Here is a 19193-nt window from a genome sequence, read left to right as displayed (position 1 = left end):
ATGATTTCTCAGTAGTTTTTTAATGGTTCATATTGCTGATTGAGGAAAATTTAAGGTAGGATGAGATATTTCTGAGAAGGGTTTGGAAAGGAAACACTCAGTTAGATATATAGGAATTACTTAGGTGTTGCCAATCAAGCCTAGAACAAACCCTGGCTTTGGAAGGAGGATGTGCTCAATGGCTATGCCCCAGGAAAGGGCAGCTCAGCTTCCTGTCAGTACAGGGAGAACATTAGCAGGGAACCAAAGGCTGTATGTAGTCCATGACATCAGCAGTCCCTTCCTGGACATTCTATTGTCTCCTGGAGAGTTCTTAGCAACCTCTGTGATGTCACCAGTGTTGTAGTTACAACAAACTCACTGAGATTTCTCAGTCAGAGGCTGGACATTGCAGTGATGGCCTTGTTTGCCCGACTCTGCAGACTTTTTCAGAGAGCCAATGTGGATCGGAGAGAGACCAGAGAGGGGAGGAAGGATGCTGACCTTCCACCTGACAGTAATGAAGGACGAAGGAGGGGGACTTGGCGAATGTGGAGTAAGTCCTGGGAAGTGGATGTTGAGCTTCCTGGTAGGGGTGGCCTGAGCTGGCCTTTACAGTAATGTAGAACTGGAGACTCTGCGTAGTGAAAACATTTCCATGGTTATCACAATTCTTGAACATCAAGGATTTCAAAACAGCACTTTTCCATCCCCTAAGGCAGGCGTTGGCAAGGTCAAAGCTGTTATGCTATGAACTTCAAGTCTTTACTTGCACTGGGTATTGTGGGTGTTACATGGGGACAGAATGAGACCATCAGGAGTGACAGCGGGTCTAAGCAATGCCAGTTTGGGGGAGGGAAATCCTGCACTTCAGTCCATGGCTCCTTTTAGCTCCTGTAGTTATCTGACATTAGTGACAGGGAGAGAATGGTGCTCCAGACCATGACCTCATGTTCTCAGAATTACGCTGACCTCCTGTTTGTGACAGTTCCTACCTTACCTTTCTTTATCACCAATTGTGGTTGGCAGGCATTTCTATGCTGTAAACAAAGAACTATCAGTTGATACACCCAGAGAGAGGGGGATTCTATTGCTACTTCTGGGGTGTTTGGTGTTTCAGGGGTGGGGGGGGGAGGAATTGATCATTGTGTTGACCATGTTCTCCCCCTGCATGATTTTTAAGCCAATTCCTTGGCTTAGAGTAACAGGTAGAATATCTGAGCATCTCCAAAATTTCAAATATTTTTGAATGTTGAATCTATCATCTGACTTGTAAAGTCTCAACTCAAGGTTCTGAAGCCAAGTTGTACTTTGTGCTGTTGATAATCATCCTGGAGAAGACATCTCTCTGGTTATCATATCTATGTTTAGGGAGACAGAGGAAACATATGTCTGCTTATATCTCCTGATATCTCTAGAGTGATGTTAGAATTGATATCCACTGAGAAGAAATTTCATGCTGGGACCAATCTCTTGATGGTGTCACTAGGTTACAGGCATTTTTCCTTCTCTGTGGTCAGTCTACACTCTTTGCATTCTCACATCAAATAATCTTGTATTCATCTACCTACAGTGGCTCTCAGACAGACATCATCCCCTGTACCTGTCATAAGCAAGAAGCAGTTTGAGAAGGAAGAGAAAAAGCTGATCAAAGAGATCCAGCTCACTACCGAGGAGACAAATGAGCTGAGAGATCGCCTGATCTACGTGACTGAGGGATCCATGAACAAGAGGTATACATTGCTCCAAAACCTGTGGTGTCAGTCTGGGGTCTGCAATGCCTCCCTCATCTTATGCTTTTAAAGGGGTGGGTTCTAGGGAGCTATACCACGAAAACATACCTGGGCCCCACTTCATGCCCCTAAATACTTCTTAGAGGAGAGGCAGCACCTGAACTTTTGTCAGGAGTGAGAAGGGAAATAGACTCTTCTGCTCCCTCCACTTGAAAAGAGGAACTTGGAGTCTGAGTGAAGAACTCAGGGATAGAGGCAGTGATGAGTTCCTAGAGTTCATTTGGAAAGCCTTTGACAGGAGGTTTCTAGGTGATGGGAGTTTGTAGTTGTGATTTTACTTGTCTGGCAGGTGACTGAGTGCTGGAACCTCCAGGTAGCAGCTGGAGGGGCCTGGTCCCACATGGTTCTTCTCAACTGCTTGATTAGAATGGCTGAGTTTCATGCCTGTTCCTCTTAGTCTGTGTGCCTTATACCCTGAGACAGGAATGTTGTATACATTTCTTCTACCTCTCATTGTGTTCTCTATGTTTCTGTGTCTCTATCTCATTCTCTCACTCTTTGTTTCTCCATCTTGTGTATAGGTCTAAGTCTATGAGCCTGTGTGCATGCACATGTCCAGATCTGTGAATATGTTTTGTATGTTTTTATTTCTTTCCACAATTTGGAATCTAGCAGTCTGTGTTTTTCTCCTAAGGATTTACCTGCCTAACAGTTTTCAGGTGATGTGGGTCCTAGGTCTGGTTGTCCCCACTTTAAATAGCATTGCATTTTGACTATGTGTTCATAACTCTTCATACATTTGTATCCCTTGAGCAGATTATAAATCTGTGGTGATGTCTGGCCTCATCTCCAGAATCATGTGTAATATCTGTCTCTACAGTATTAGTCATCCAGGATTCAGAATCCCTTTTATGAAAACAGGGGAATTAACATCACAGGTGTCTGGTGGGCAATGACCTGTAGCCTAGCCTTCTGAGAACATAACTGTTTAGACTGCCCTTCAGCCCTACTGAGTAACACAGGGAGCCAGGGCACCCTCCATCTGGATGCCTAGCTTCTGGTGTTCTGGGGCCAGGATAGCCAGTTTTCCAAGGTTAAGAAAATCTCAGCATTTAGAATGCAGAGTGTGGTTTCCATGGTTGCAGTAGTTCCGGACCCAGCCTGAGTTCATGTGTTAGTAAAAGCCTAAGTTCATGGAGTCCTATCTTCCTGGGGCAAGGCCCTACCACAGGCAAAATCCCCTTTATGAAAAATTGAAGTTAAAGGAGAAGGAGATCATGACATTTCTACACAACTTAGAGATGGAGAACATGGAGGCCCAAGAGAACAAGCAGGAGCTCAAGAAGGAGACACATTTCTATCGGTAAGTTCTTGTCAGGGAGGCCAACACTTGTGAAATGGCCATTTCTACCTTCCTTTGTTTCTGGTCTGGAGAGTCTGCAGGTCTGGTTCTATCCTTTCTGCTTTTTAGCCATCAGTGTGCCTTGGATCTTTTGGACTCAGTTTTCCTAAGTCTCTAAGACACCCCTCCCAGTGTTGTCCAGGCATCCTCAGGAGCCTCCAGATAGGAAAGTGATTCAGACCATAAGAGGGTTATTATGCAGTATTGGGCCTCTGGGGCTCAGGCGGGTTTTACAGACCTGAGTGTATTGTAACACAAGGATAGAACGCCCTCCCTTTTGTTCCACCAACCTACCCTGATTGTACTTGCACCCTACTAATTGGTGTTGCCCCAATGCATGGGCTGTCATGGGTAGATGGAGATCCCTCTTTCTTTTGGAGAAACATGGACCCTTTTTGGTGTTTGGACTGCAGCCAAAATTTCTTCTTCCCTGAAATGGCTGGTTGCTGTTTGTACAGCTGTCATGGATGTATTGAGGTGGATTGTATTAGGTCTTCATGGGAACCAGGGTACTGGTCAGGTTAATGGGACCTATAAGTAGAAATGGGAGGAGGAGGCTGCAGGATCTTACCATGCAGAGTGTCCTTACAGTAACCTGCACAGCCGGCTCCTGATGGAGGAGAATCTTATAAAGAAGAAGTCGATGACATTGCAGCAGGAGAGCAAGGAAGTACAGGCTGATTGGGCCATCATTCACCAACGTTTGGTGGAATTGAACCTGAGTGGTAAAGACGAACAGGAGAACAGCAATCTTGAGACTCCAGAATATCAGGTAGAGACAAACAATTCGGTCAGGCTATGACTGTCTGATACCATTGGCACATTAGATCTATCTTTGCTTCCCCCCACCACCTTTCTAATCTACACTCCCAAGCTGCCACCTTCCTCATGGAATGTAGCTGTTCACTGCTCTGTCTTCACACAAGTATTCTTGGAAGTTAGCCTCTTGTGAGACACTGAATTAGCTTCTTTTGAGACACTGTTACCACTGGCAAATGCACCTTTCAACTCTGCTTTAATCTGCAGCCCACTACAGGGTGACAGGTGAATAACATGTCACATTCTTGCATGTCCTCATGATAGGTGGAATGCTATGCAGAGGTTTGAGTGAGATCTGGGTCCTTAGACAGGAGACAGGCAGAGGTCTTATGACATCCCATGTGTCTGCACCTTGGAGGGATTAGAGCCAAGTACAAATGTCAAATGAGTGCTTCTCATTATCATTGATCTGGTGTCCTGTGCCCTTCTCCTTTCTTCCTGTAATCCACTGAGGTCTCTTCCTTTGCCATGTTTTTGGTTGGAACTGATAGAAGCCTGAGTTGATCTTTGTCAGTCCATGTTTTTGTGACTGTTGTTGAATATTTTGCCCTGTCTTTAGATTTAACATCAATAACTTAAGTTAAAATATTAATGTTGACTGTCAAGTACAGTTGAGGTGGTAGGAGGCAGTAGCCTCACAGCTGCCATGCCTGTCTCCTCCACTCCTGTGTCTTAGTAACTGCCTTCCTCTCCCAGGTCTCAGAAACTGCAAGAGAGCTGGGATTGGCCACAGCTGAAGAAGACAGCATCCTGCAGAATGAGTTGCCAGGCCAGGAGGCCCCTGCTGAGCACCATCTCCAGCACCCACAATCTTCCTCGGATGAATCTTCTTCCATATAATTCATTTTCTTAAGGTGAATAGGCCTTTACTAGGAAGCCATGGCTGATTCAGGGCGTTGTTCCCTTTTCTCTTCAGACAACGTCTCTTGGCAGAGAACTGAGGCAGCTGCACTGATACCTAGTGTCCAAGAGGAGCAGCAGGCTGGAGGGCTGTGCTGCTAAAAGTGCAGAAAGCTAAAGCAGCTGAACAATAATTTTCCTTTAGAGTTTTGGTTTAAGTTTTTATTTTTGTTCTTTGAGTTATTGTTATGTTATTTAGAAGTTATATGTTCTTGTTCTTGTATTTCATTGTTTGTTTTTGCCTTTATCTCTATATTAATTGAACTTTTAAAACCTATTTTTTAAAAATTCTATTTCTTATGAATAAAAATTGATTTGCAAGTAGTGACTCTTGAGGCCATCTTCCTTATTCAGGTGTTCTGTCTCTCAATTTCTCTTTTTTAACCACTTCATACTAATTTAATTATCTTCATAATAAGGAAGAATATGTTTTCCTTGTGTTTTTAAAATTATGAGATTAGATACTGATATTGGACAGAAGGTAATTGGGTTCATAAGAAATGATACATAATATAAAAGAACATGCTCGTGGATTTGGAGTCAGGACTATGCTGTGTATTGGTTATTGAAAATTAATATCAGAGTGACACAGTTGTGTGTCTTTAGGAAGATGACTGGTGGGAGACACTGATCCTAAAATGCCTTTGTATTTTAGTCTATTTTCCTAGAAAAACATAGGAAAAAAGAATATATTGGGGTACATCCAGGAAACAGGTCTGGAAGACATTAAATATTCCCAGAGGAAAAGATTCAACCAGTTGCTAAAAGTGTTTTTACCAGGTGGGATGAAAGATATCCTTTCAAATACAATTGGTGTGAAATGGGTGAGCGAAAGCTTTACCTATTAATCCTCCTTCAACTTTCTCTCTACTTTGGGGTTACTCAAAGAATCCCAAAATCTTTCCACAAAAATCTGGGTTTCTACAGGGCAGAGATTGGAAAACAAGTTATGAAAGCACACCCAGAGTTCAGTTAAGGGCCTCACTTGAGTGGAGGAAAGCAGGAAAGGTTTAGGGGAGCAGAGAAGTTATTTTTCAGGGCCTGAGGATATAAAACCCCAGGTGTCTTGGGAGAGAACAGAATACTTTGGTGGTATCCCAGCTGGAAAGAGGTGGTGTGTGCAAATCAGGATAATAGCAAGAAGGTTAGTGACATAGAAAGATATTCTACAGAAAGTGTTAATTGAGGGAAACTACTACTGTCCTGGAGTTCGCAACAGCAGAGCTGTCCCTTTTTTTAAATTATTAGATATTTTCTTTATTTACATTTCAAATGTTATCCCCTTTCCTGGTCTCCTCACTGAAAAGCCCCTATTCCATTCTTCCATCCCCTGCTCACCAACTCACCCACAACCACTTCCCTGTCCTGTTATTCCCTTACACTGGGGCATTGAGCTTTAACGGGACCAAGGGACTCTCCTCCCATTGATGTCCAACAAAGTCATCCTCTATTTCATGTGTGGCTGGAGCCATTGTTCCCTCCAAGTGTACCCTTTGGTTCATGGTTTAGTTCCTGGGAAATCTGGGAGTACTGTTCATATTGTTATTCCTCCTATGGGGGTGCAAACCACTTCAGCTTGTTTGGTCCTCTCTCTAACTCCTCCATTGGGGAACTTGTGCTCAGTCTAATGGTTGGGGGCAACCACTCACCTCTGTATTTGTCAAGCAGTGGTAGAACCTCTCAGGAGACTGGAGGGATACTCATCAAAGGTAAAATCTACCAAGATGAACTATCAATTCTGAATGTCTATGATACATATTCCACATTCATAAAAGAAACTTTACTAAAGCTCAAAGGATAAACATGCCGAGAAAGAAAGCAGGGAAAGAACACCTTTCACAATATCACAAATTATATAAAATAACTTGGTGTGACTCTAACCAAGCAAGTGAAAGATCTGTATGATAAGAACTTCAAGTCTCTGAAGAAAAAAATTGAAGATCTCAGAAGATGGAAAGATCTCCCATGCTCATGGATTGGTGGGATTAATATAGTAAAAATGGTTACAATGAGGGTGTCATGTTCTTGTGGTGTCCTTTATCACTGTCTTCTCCAATCCTTCCTCCACCTTCTCCACAGGACTCTGGAGCTCCACCTAATGTTTGGCTGTGGGACTGCATTTGTTCCTATCAGTTCCTGGATGAAGACTCTCTGATCTCTTTGACATGATTGTGCTGGGCCCTGGTTCCTGCGTATCCTGCAAACTGTAGGTCTGAGGTTTTGTGGTAGGGTCCAATCCCTCCATTTGAGATCTTGCCTGGTTACAGAAGATGGCCAGTTCAGCCTCTTTGTCCCCCATTACAAGTCCTTGCTAGTATGACCCTTATAGATTATATGGAATTTCCATTGCATTACATTTCTATCTCATTCCTGAAATGTCCGCCAATTTCAGTTGTCCCTCCCAACACTCTCCATCCACCCTCCCTACCAGATCACTCCTGTTCCCATCCCCAGCCACGCCCAGTTTGCCCTCAAAATCTATTCTAGCTCTTCTTCCCAGGAAGATCCTTGTGCCCCCCCCCACCCCAATACCCCAATACCCCCCACCCTATCCCTTTAAGCCTTCCTTGTTACTTAGCCTCTCTCGGTCTGTGGATTATAGCATGATTATCCTTTACAGCTAATATCCACTTACAACTGAGAACATGCCATGTTTGTCTTTGTGGGTCTGAGTTACCTCACTCATGATAATGCTTTCTTAGTTCTGTCCAATTGCCAGCAACTAATTATTACCATTTTTGTTCTTATTTATTGTTGTTATCATTATTACTATGATTATTATTTGAGACAGGATCTCATTAAGCAGCTTTGCCTGGCCTGGAACTATCTATGCAAATCAGGTTGACCTCCCACTCATAAAGATCTGCCTGCCTCTCCCTCCTAAGTACTGAGATTCAAGGCCTTGAGATTGAAGACTATGTTTGAGGTAGAATGTCTCTTTGGAACTTGGAGCTTGACTTTTGTCACTTCCAGGGACCCTCCTGTCTCTGTTTCCCCAGAACTAGGATAATAGAAGACCACACCACTCTCAGCCCTTTTATGTGGGTTTGGGGAGATCGTACGCTGCTCCGAGGGATTGTGTATAAACAGTTCACGATTGAGCCATCTCCTTTGCTCAACTTCTACCTCTCCTTAAAGGCGAGGAATTGAGAAAACTTCTTAAAATACAGGGATGTGTTTTTCATGCGTGAAACTCTTCCCAGTCACGTCAGGACACTAAAGAGAGCCTCACAATATCCTGGCGAACTGCTTTAAAGTGTTCACTTGATTTATAGCGTTATCCACTTTAAACCTTTTCTCTTTAAAGGTTTATCTTGCTTTACTACACTAATTCCTCCTTGTCTGTTGACAGTTTTTCTTATGCTTGTTCTTTTGAAATGCCACTTTATACATATCTTCTCGGTTGATCTTTTATTTTCAGAAATTGCTTTTGATTTCCCGATGGCTTTCCCTTTTTTCCCCACCTTGAGTTGTTGGAGATAAAGCTCAGGGAGTCTATCGCTGAACTAGATCCTCAGCCCTGGAAGTCTTTACTGTCTACAGAGCATCATCCTGCTTGGGTGGCAGTTGCTTGGGTAGACTAAGGGTATACTGCTGGTGATGAGTGCTCTGACAGCCATGAGCCCTATATGATCCAGATTCGCTACTGCCTCTGTGAACTCAGCTCACAGATGATCCACACCTATATAAATGTCCTCATTTTACCAGAAGCTACCTTATTTTCCTAAATCGCTGCTGCGAGGTGCTGATGGGACTGTCAGCATCCAGCACACACAGGTAAAACACTTTGACACAGTGGAAGGCATGGACCAGTCACACCTGATCACAGCAGTCTCTATTGCTACATCCCTTGTCTCTGAGTGATTTCAGGGCTCATGATTTAGGTTTCAGAAAAATCCCCACAGTTATTAGATCTGAATAGGAGTCACAGTGTGGAACAAAAGCATGCCGTATATACATTTTGTATTACAAGAAAAAAAAATCAGTTTTGAGGCAAAACAGCCAGTAGTTGACTTTTTTAAAAAAACATTCAAAGTGTTTTTTCGCCACCTCGTGGTCGAATAGCTGTAAGGCAACTGTAACAGAAGTGCTTTTGGTGTCCTAATAAAAAGAAGCAAATAGGTTAGTCCTCATTCAAGAAGAGGTGAAAAAAATGCTTTATCAAAAACAAGAAAGAATTTGGACCTCTACTGAAACTATAGTTAGCCTTCCAATTAGACTTTGCGAGAGCATTTTAGGTGATATCAGTTCCCCAACGCCAGGAGGGGTTATGATTTTCATGAATAGTTTCATCTATCCGTTCAGCAACAAAAGGGAAAAATCCACTTTTAAGCTCTATGAGGGGGAAAAACACCCTGTCTCTTAAATAAACTTGTGTGTGATAAATACTTTCTCAGTTTTATCCTCAGTGCTCCAACAGCTACTGACTCGTGGAGCCTGTGAACTGTAATGGCCCAGATCTGCTTCTAGAGTTCAGAGGTTCCTTTACTGGGAAAAGACTTCATTAGAAAACATTCTGCAAATTGGAAAGATTGCCTTGTTTTTATCTTACCATTCAAAAGTTGTGTCTGTTTTACACCCGGGGTTTTAAAGTGTGTTTTGTAGAGCTCGCTAACTTTCCCTATTAATTTTTCCCACCAAAATAGTGCTTTTTGGTGTAATCCTGGCTGTCCTGGAAATCATTCTGTAGATCATGCTAGGCTTGAACTCAGAGATCTATCCATCTCTGCTCCTAAGTGCTGGGATTAGAGGTTGTGCCACTGTGCCTGGCTCTCCTTATTAATTTTTCACTGTCTCCTTAGATTAAAAATTTAATAAAGGAGTAATTTTTTGTACGTTTCGATATTTCATAATTGGATCTCACCCAACTAAGCATTTTAAATAGGAAACTTTAAAGATTATTTACTGTGTAATAATGGGAGCAAAGTAAAAATGCTTTCTGCATATCAGAAAACATTTGTCAAGATCAAAGGAAGCATCCACCTAACCTTCAATACATACATCCATTTACATATCTATGATATATAAATATAAAGTGTGCATTTCATAATAATATGGAGATATTGAGAGCATAGCATCATTTTTTCTCTTTCCTCCATTCTCCCCCTTTCCAATGAATGTTTCTAGGCTAAAAATATTTTTTTTAAACAAAAGTTAAAGAGCTACTTTAAAGCTGGTACTTGGCTACTAGTAAGTCAGGTTATCCTTGGGAGTCCTGCTAAAATATTTTAGATAAAATTGGTAGCACTTACGAAATTAACTGGGGAGTTCCATAAACTGTTCATGTAAATGTCAGGTCTATCACAGTCGCTCAACTCTTATTGTGAAAGAAGCGGTCACAGACAATACAGAAAAACTCTTATTGTGAAAGACGCTGTCACAGACAATACAGAAATAAGTGACCAGGTGCACAGGAAAAGCTTTATTCACAAAACCAAATGATGTGCTAGATATGAATCAGGAGCTACAAGCTCTGGGACAACAGAAATCATGACGGAGCCATGTCTGGATCTGAACCAAGTTTGACATGGTTGAGAAGGTATTCATCATTGCTGTCAAGCCTAGAAACCAGAATTTTTTCCTTGGAATGCACATAGTAGAGAGAACAATCCTCCCATAAAGTCCTCTGGTCTTCATGTTTGTGTGTGTGTGTGTGTGTGTATCTGGGAACCCATAGTATTTCTTTACAAAATGATATTGAAGACCATAGTGAAATCTAATGTGGAGGAATCCTGCAGATTTCTATTAGTATTGTCTCATGGCACTTTGCAGGTTGCACTAACATGGTGGACTACTTTAACATACCCTGAAACCTGCCAGTGTAGATGTTCACCGTGAGGCTGTGGTGTGCATCACCACCATGGAGATCAACAAGGTTTTGATGTATTGCATTCTGCAGTTCTTAATGTGAGACAAAGCCTCATCTCATGGAGAGATAGGTAGGATTTGCCGTCAGGGAATAAATGCTGAATTCAGTCAATTTGATACAGAGAGAACAGTACAAAGAATCCGTGAAACCAAGATCCTGTTCTTTGAGACAATCAACAAGGTAGACTTATGCTTAGCCAAATTAACTGAAAGGTAGAGAGACAATACCCAGAATAGCAAAATCAGAAATGAAACAGGAGGCATAACAATGGACACTGAGGAAATTGAAAGAATCACTAGGTCTTACTGCAGAAGCCTGTACTGCAAAAAATAGCAAAATCCAAATGAAATGGGTGACTTATAGATAGCTATCAATTATCAAAGTTAGATGAAGATCTGGTAAAGTAACTAACAGGCCTATAACCCCTAAGAAAATAGAAACAGTCATCAAAAGTCCTCCACTCTAAAAAAGCCCAAGGGCAGAAAGTTGTAGTGCAGAATTCTACTAGATATTCAAAAAAGAGTTAGTGAAATACTCCTCAAATTATTCACAAAGTAGAAACAGAAGAAACATAGCTAAACTCATTCTATGAGTTCATAGTCACCCTGATACAGAAACCACACAAAGACTCAACAAAGAAAGAGGAATTCAGTCCAATTTCTCTTTTTTAACCACTTCATACTAATTTAATTATCTTCATAATAAGGAAGAATATGTCTTCCTTGTGTATTTAAAATTATGAGATTAGATACAGATATTGGACAGAAGGTAATTGGGTTCATAAGAAGTGATACATAATAGAATAGAACATGTTCATGGATTTGGAGTCAGTCAGGACTATGCTGTGTATTGGTTATTGAAAATTAATATCAGAGTGACACAGTTGTGTGTCTTTAGGAAGATGACTGGTGGGAGACACTGATCCTAAAATGCCTTCTGTATTTTAGTCTATTTTCCTAGAAAAACATAGGAAGAAAGAGTATATTGGGGTACATCCAGGAAACAGGTCTGGGAGCCATTAAATATTCCCAGAGGAAAAGTTTCAACCAGTTGCTAAAAGTGTTTTACCAGGTGGGATCAAAGATATCCTTTCAAATACAATTGGTGTGAAATGGGTGAGCGAAAGCTTTAACTATTCATCCTCTTTCCACTTTCTCTCTACTTTGGGGTTACTCAAAGAATCCCAAAACCTTTCCACAAAAATCTGGGTTTCTACAGGGCAGAGATTGGAAAACAAGTTATGAAAGCACACCCAGAGTTCAGTTAAGGGCCTCACTTGAGTGGAGGAAAGCAGGAAAGGTTTAGGGGAGCAGAGAAGTTATTTTTCAGGGCCTGAGGATATAAAACCCCAGGTGTCTTGGGAGAGAACAGAATACTTTGGTGGTATCCCAGCTGGAAAGAGATGGTGTGTGCAAATCAGGATAATAGCAAGAAGGTTAGTGACATAGAAAGATATTCTACAGAAAGTGTTAATTGAGGGAAACTACTACTGTCCTGGAGTTCGCAGCAGTAGAGCTGTTCCTTTTAAAAAAATTATTAGATATTTTCTTTATTTACATTTCAAATGTTATCCCCTTGCCTGGTCTCCTCACTGAAAAGCCCCTGTTCCATTCTTCCATGCCCTGCTCACCAACTCACCCACTCACACTTCCCTGTCCTGTTATTCCCCTACACTGGGGCATTGAGCCTTAACGGGACCAAGGGCCTCTCCTCCCATTGATGTCCAACAAAGTCATCCTCTATTTCATGTGTGGCTGGAGCCATTGTTCCCTCCAAGTGTACCCTTTGGTTCATGGTTTAGTTCCTGGGAAATCTGGGAGTACTGTTCATATTGTTATTCCTCCTATGGGGGTGCAAACCACTTCAGCTTGTTTGGTCCTCTCTCTAACTCCTCCATTGGGGAACTTGTGCTCAGTCTAATGGCTGGGGGCAACCACTCACCTCTGAATTTGTCAAGCAGTGGTAGAACCTCTCAGGAGACTGCTATAAAGACAAGGAGGGATACTCATCAAAGGTAAAATCTACCAAGATGAACTATCAATTCTGAATGTCTATGATACATATTCCACATTCATAAAAGAAACTTTACTAAAGCAAAAAGGATAAACATGCCGAGAAAGAAAGCAGGGAAAGAACACCCTTCACAATATCACAAAAAATACCTTGGTGTGACTCTAACCAAGCAAGTGAAAGATCTGTATGATAAGAACTTCAAGTCTCTGAAGAGAGAAATTGAAGAAGATCTCAGAAGATGGAAAGATCTCCCATGCTCATGGATTGGCAGGATTAATATAGTAAAAATGGCTACATTGAGGGTGTCATGTTCTTGTGGTGTCCTTTATCAGTGTCTTCTCCAATCCTTCCTCCACCTTCTCCACAGGACTCCCGAGCTCCACCTAATGTTTGGCTGTGGGACTGCATTTGTTCCTATCAGTTCCTGGATGAAGACTCTCTGATCTCTTTGACATGATTGTGCTGGGCCCTGGTTCCTGCGTATCCTGCAAACTGTAGGTCTGAGGTTTTGTGGTAGGGTCCAATCCCTCCATTTGAGATCTTGCCTGGTTACAGAAGATGGCCAGTTCAGCCTCTGTGTCCCTCATTACAAGCCCTTGCTAGTATGACCCTTATAGATTATATGGAATTTCCATTGCATTACATTTCTATCTCATTCCTGAAATGTCTGCCAATTTCAGTTGTCCCTCCCAACACTCTCCTTCCACCCTCCCTACCAGATCACTCCTGTTCCCATCCCCAGCCACGCCCAGTTTGCCCTCAAAATCTATTCTAGCTCTTCTTCCCAGGAAGATCCTTGTGCCCCCCCCCCCACCCCAATACCAATACCACCCACCATATTCCCTTAAGCCTTCCTTGTTACTTAGCCTCTCTCGGTCTGTGGATTATAGCATGATTATCCTTACAGCTAATATCCACTTACAACTGAGAACATGCCATGTTTGTCTGAGTTACCTCCCTCATGATAATGCTTTCTTAGTTCTGTCCAATTGCCAGCAACAAATTATTACCATTTTTGTTCTTATTTATTGTTGTTATCATTATTACTGTCATTATTATTTGAGACAGGATCTCATTAAGCAGCTTTGCCTGGCCTGGAACTATCTATGCAAATCAGGCTGACCTCCCACTCATAAAGATCTGCCTGCCTCTCCCTCCTAAGTACTCAGATTCAAGGCCTTGGTGACTATGTTTGAGGTAGAATGTCTCTTTGGAACTTGGAGCTTGACTTTTGTCACTTCCAGGGACCCTCCTGTCTCTGTTTCCCCAGAACTAGGATAATAGAAGACCACACCACTCTCAGCACTTTTATGTGGGTTTGGGGAGATCGTACGCTGCTCCGAGGGATTGTGTATAAACAGTTCACGGTTGAGCCATCTCCTTTGCTCAACTTCTACCTCTCCTTAAAGGCGAGGAATTGAGAAAACTTTTTAAAATACAGGGATGTGTTTTTCACGCATGAAACTCTTCCCAGTCACGTCAGGACACTAAAGAGAGAGCCTCACAATATCCTGGCGACCGCTTTAAAGTGTTAACTTGATTTATAGCGTTATCCACTTTAAACCTTTTCTCTTTAAAGGTTTATCTTGCTTTACTACACTAATTCCTCCTTGTCTGTTGACAGTTTTTCTTATGCTTGTTCTTTTGAAATGCCACTTTATACATATCTTCTCGGTTGAGCCTTTATTTTCAGAAAATGCTTTTGCTTTCCCGATGGCTTTCCCTTTACTCCCCACCTTGAGTTGTTGGAGATAAAGCTCAGGGTCTCTATCGATGAACTAGATCCTCAGCCCTGGAAGTCTTTACTGTCTACACAGCATCAGCCTGCTTGGGTGGCAGTTGCTTGGGTAGACTAAGGGTATACTGCTGGTGATGAGTGCTCTGACAGCCATGAGCCCTATATGATCCAGCTTTGCTACTGCCTCTGTGAACTCAGCTCACAGATAATCCACACCTATATAAATGTCCTCATTTTACCAGAAGCTACCTTATTTTCCTAAATCGCTGCTGCGAGGTGCTGATGGGACTGTCAGCATCCAGCACACACAGGTGAAACACTTTGACACAGTGGAAGGCATGGACCAGTCACACCTGATCACAGCAGTCTCTATTGCTACATCCCTTGTCTCTGAGTGATTTCAGGGCTCATGATTTAGGTTTCAGAAAAATCCCCACAGTTATTAGATCTGAATAGGAGTCACAGTGTGGAACAAAAGCATGCCGTATATACATTTTGTATTACAAGAAAAAAAAATCAGTTTTGAGGCAAAACATCCAGTTGTTGACTTTTTAAAAAAAACTTTCAAAGTGTTTTATCGCCACCACGTGGCAGAATAGTTGTAAGGCAACTGTAACAGAAGTGCTTTTGGTGTCCTAATAAAAAGAAGCAAAATGGTTCGTCCTCATTCAAGAAGAGGTGAAAAAAATGCTTTATCAAAAACAAGAGAGAATTAGGACCTCTACTGAAATTATAGTTAGCCTTCCGATTAGACTTTGCGAGAGCATTTTAGGTGATATCAGTTCCCCGACGCCAGGAGGGGTTATGATTTTCATGAATAGTTTCATCTATCCGTTCAGCAACAAAAGGGAAAAATCCACTTTTAAGCTCTATGAGGGGAAAAAACACCCTGTCTCTTAAATAAACTTGTGTGTGATAAATACTTTCTCAGTGTTTTACCCTCGGTGCTCCAACAACTACTGACTCGTGGAGCCTGTGAACTGCAATGGCCCAGATCTGCTTCTAGAGTTCAGAGGTTCCTTTACTGGGAAAAGACTTCATTAGAAAACATTCTGCAAAATAGAAAGATTGCCTTGTTTTTATCTTACCATTCAAAAGTAGTGTCTGTTTTACACCCGGAGTTTTAAAGTGTGTTTTGTAGAGCTCAATAACTTTCCCTGTTAATTTTTCCAACCAAAATAGTGCTTTTCGGTGTAATCCTGGCTGTCCTGGAACTCATTCTGTAGATCATGCTAGGCTTGAACTCAGAGATCTATCCATCTCTGCTCCTAAGTGCTTGGATTAGAGGTTGTGCCACTGTGCCTGGCTCTCCTTATTAATTTTTCACTGTCTCCTTAGATTAAAAATTTAATAAAGGAGTAATTTTTGTATGTTTCGATATTTCATAATTGGATCTCACCCAACTAAGCATTTTAAATAGGAAACTTTAAAGATTATTTACTGTGTAATAATGGGAGCAAAGTAAAAATGCTTTCTGCATATCAGAAAACATTTGTCAAGATCAAAGGAAGCATCCACCTGACCTTCAATACATACATCCATTTACATATCTATGATATATATATATATAAAGTGTGCATTTCATAATAATATGGAGATATTGAGAGCATAGCATCATTTTTTCTCTTTCCTCCATTCTCCCCCTTTCCAATGAATGTTTCTAGGCTAAAAATATTTTTTTAAACAAAAGTTAAAGAGCTACTTTAAAGCTGGTACTTGGCTACTAGTAAGTCAGGATATCCTTGGAAGTCCTGCTATAATATTTTAGATAATATTGTTAGCATTTACGAAATTAACTGGGGAGTTCCATAAACTGTTCATGTAAATGCCAGGTCTATCACAGTCGCTCAACTCTTATTGTGAAAGACACTGTCACAGACAATACAGAAATAAATGACCAGGTGCACAGGAAAAGCATTATTCACCAAACCAAATGATGTGCTAGATATGAAGCAGGAGCTACAAGCTCTGGGACAACAGAAATCATGACGGAGCCATGTCTGGATCAGAACCAAGTTCCCCAAAGAGTTTCTCTACTCTGCCAAGCCCCCAGACTATGACCTAAGAACTGCTTTCTGAGTAGATCTTTCCTACGGATCCTACCATTTTATGGACATCTCTGCCAGGTGATCATGGTCTTCTAGTTTACCAGTTAAAAATAAGGATTTCTTTTATCACTGTTTGGGGTGAATGGGTTCAAACTGTCCTTTCTGGAGACCATGAAGACATAGACTTGCTTCATTTTTATTAAGCACAATCCTAGACTCTTAGTCATTACAGTATATAACATCATAATCATGTAAGAGAACTACCAGGACTCTAAAAGTAACTTATTCACCAGATGTAACTGTCATCTTGGAGGCTTATCCTTCTAGTGCTTCCTGAACTTGGTCTGGTTCAATTCTTTGATTGTGCCCCAAACCCCTTTCCAAACTGTTTCAAACTGGTTTCTCTTGATTTTTGACTGAATTAGTCTTAGTCTGTTTACCCTCAAACTAACTCTATCAATCTGTTCTAACCTTCTGTCTGGTCTCTTCTAATTCTCTGGCTTGTTCTGTCCTCACCTGTAACCTGTCTCTGCAATCTGCCCTCCCTCCCCAACTCTCTTAAGTCCTTTCTTTCCTCGCTGTCCTCATAAGAATTGGGCATATCAAATGGGACCTAATGAAACTCCAAAGTTTCTGCAAGGCAAAAGACACCGTCAATAAGACAAAAAGACCACCAACAGATTGGGAAAGGATCTTTACCTATCCTAAACCAGATAGGGGACTAATATCCAACATATATAAAGAACTCAAGAAGGTGGACTTCAGAAAATCAAATAACCCCATTAAAAAATGGGGCTCAGAACTGAACAAAGAATTCTCACCTGAGGAATACCGAATGGCAGAGAAGCACCTGAAAAAATGTTCAACATCCTTAATCATCAGGGAAATGCAAATCAAAACATCCCTGAGATTCCACCTCACACCAGTCAGAATGGCTAAGATCAAAAATTCAGGTGACAGCAGATGCTGGCGTGGATGTGGTGAAAGAGGAACACTCCTCCATTGTTGGTGGGAGTGCAGGCTTGTACAACCACTCTGGAAATCAGTCTGGCGGTTCCTCAGAAAATTGGACATAGTACTACCGGAGGATGCAGCAATACCTCTCCTGGGCATATATCCAGAAGATGCCCCAACTGGTAAGAAGGACACATGCTCCACTATGTTCATAGCAGCCTTATTTATAATAGCCAGAAGCTGGAAAGAACCTAGATGCCCCTCAACAGAGGAATGGATACAGAAAATGTGGTACATCTACACAATGGAGTACTACTCAGCTATTAAAAAGAATGAATTTATGAAATTCCTAGCCAAATGGATGGACCTGGAGGGCATCATCCTGAGTGAGGTAACACATTCACAAAGAAACTCACACAATATGTACTCACTGATAAGTGGATATTAGCCCCAAACCTAGGATACCCAAGATATACGATATAATTTGCTAAACACATGAAACTCAAGAAGAAGGAAGACTGAAGTGTGGACACTATGCCCCTCCTTAGAAGTGGGAACAAAACACCCATGGAAGGAGTTCCAGAGACAAAGTTTGGAGCTGAGATGAAAGGATGGACCATGTAGAGACTGCCATATCCAGGGAGCCACCCCATAATCAGCATCCAAACGCTGACACCATTGCATACACTAGCAAGATTTTATTGAAAGGACCCAGATGTAGCTGTCTCTTGTGAGACTATGCCAGGGCCTAGCAAACACAGAAGTGGATGCTCACAGTCAGGTAATGGATGGATCATAGGGCTCCCAATGGAGGAGCTAGAGAAAGTAGCCAAGGAGCTAAAGGGATCTGCAACCCTATAGGTGGAACAACATTATGAACTAACCAGTACCCCGGAGCTCTTGACTCTAGCTGCATATATATCAAAAGATGGCCTAGTCGGCCATCACTGGAAAGAGAGGCCCATTTGACTTGCAAACTTTATATGCCCCAGTACAGGGGAACACCAGGGCCAAAAAGGGGGAGTGGGTGGGCAGGGGAGTGGGGGTGGGTGGATATGGGGGACTTTTGGTATAGCATTGGAAATGTAAATGAGCTAAATACTTAATAAAAAATGGAAAAAAAAAGAAAAAAAAAAGAATTGGGCATATCCTATCTCTGACTCATTCTGTTATCTCTCTGATTCATCACTTTGACCTTCAATTAGATGTCACTTACAAACATGACTCTTCCTTCTATAAATGAACGTTACTTTCATTGTTTGGGATTAAAGGTGTGTAATTAGGGAATGTCTGCATTCTAGCCAAATCACATAGGGCTAAGTGGTCTATGGATGTATTCCTTGCCAGAGACAATGTGTACTTTTTTTTTTTTTTGGTTTTTCTAGACAGGGTTTCTCTGTATAGCCCTGGCTGTCCTGGAACTCACTTTGTAGACCAAGCTGGCCTCCAACTCAGAAATCTGCCTGACTCTGCCTCCCCAGAGCTGGGATTAAAGGCGGCGCCACCACACCCAGCCAATGTACTTTTTAAATGTGGAAAATGAGCTTTTTTCCCTGACCACAGTGAGATTGTTTTTATATGGTAGTAAAGCAAATTAACCAACTTGAATTTCAAAGAGAATGTATAAGTATACATGTATCTATATATCTGTGTTCATTTCTTACAAGAGAAGCAGTTCTGTGTTCAATTTATACCTACTGCTTTCTTTTTGCTGTGAAATGGCAACTGTTGATAGATC

At 41.6% G+C, this 19193-nt stretch overlaps 1 protein-coding gene across 1 annotated transcript; it reads left to right on the top strand.

The window, feature by feature from the left end:
- The first annotated feature begins 323 nt into the window (after window positions 1-323).
- On the top strand, window positions 324-5154 carry Gm21149 (predicted gene, 21149). The gene is made up of 5 exons (NM_001374725.1): window positions 324-535; window positions 1553-1712; window positions 2932-3075; window positions 3706-3886; window positions 4630-5154. The coding sequence occupies exons 1-5, from the start codon at window positions 397-399 to the stop codon at window positions 4771-4773; spliced, it is 768 nt and encodes a 255-aa protein (NP_001361654.1). The 5' UTR covers window positions 324-396; the 3' UTR covers window positions 4774-5154.
- The last annotated feature ends 14039 nt before the right edge of the window (window positions 5155-19193 follow it).

Source organism: Mus musculus, chromosome 5 (assembly GCF_000001635.26).
Source record: "Mus musculus strain C57BL/6J chromosome 5, GRCm38.p6 C57BL/6J".
In the NCBI taxonomy this organism is placed as follows: domain Eukaryota; kingdom Metazoa; phylum Chordata; class Mammalia; order Rodentia; family Muridae; genus Mus; species Mus musculus.
This window is presented reverse-complemented; position numbering and strand designations above follow the sequence as displayed.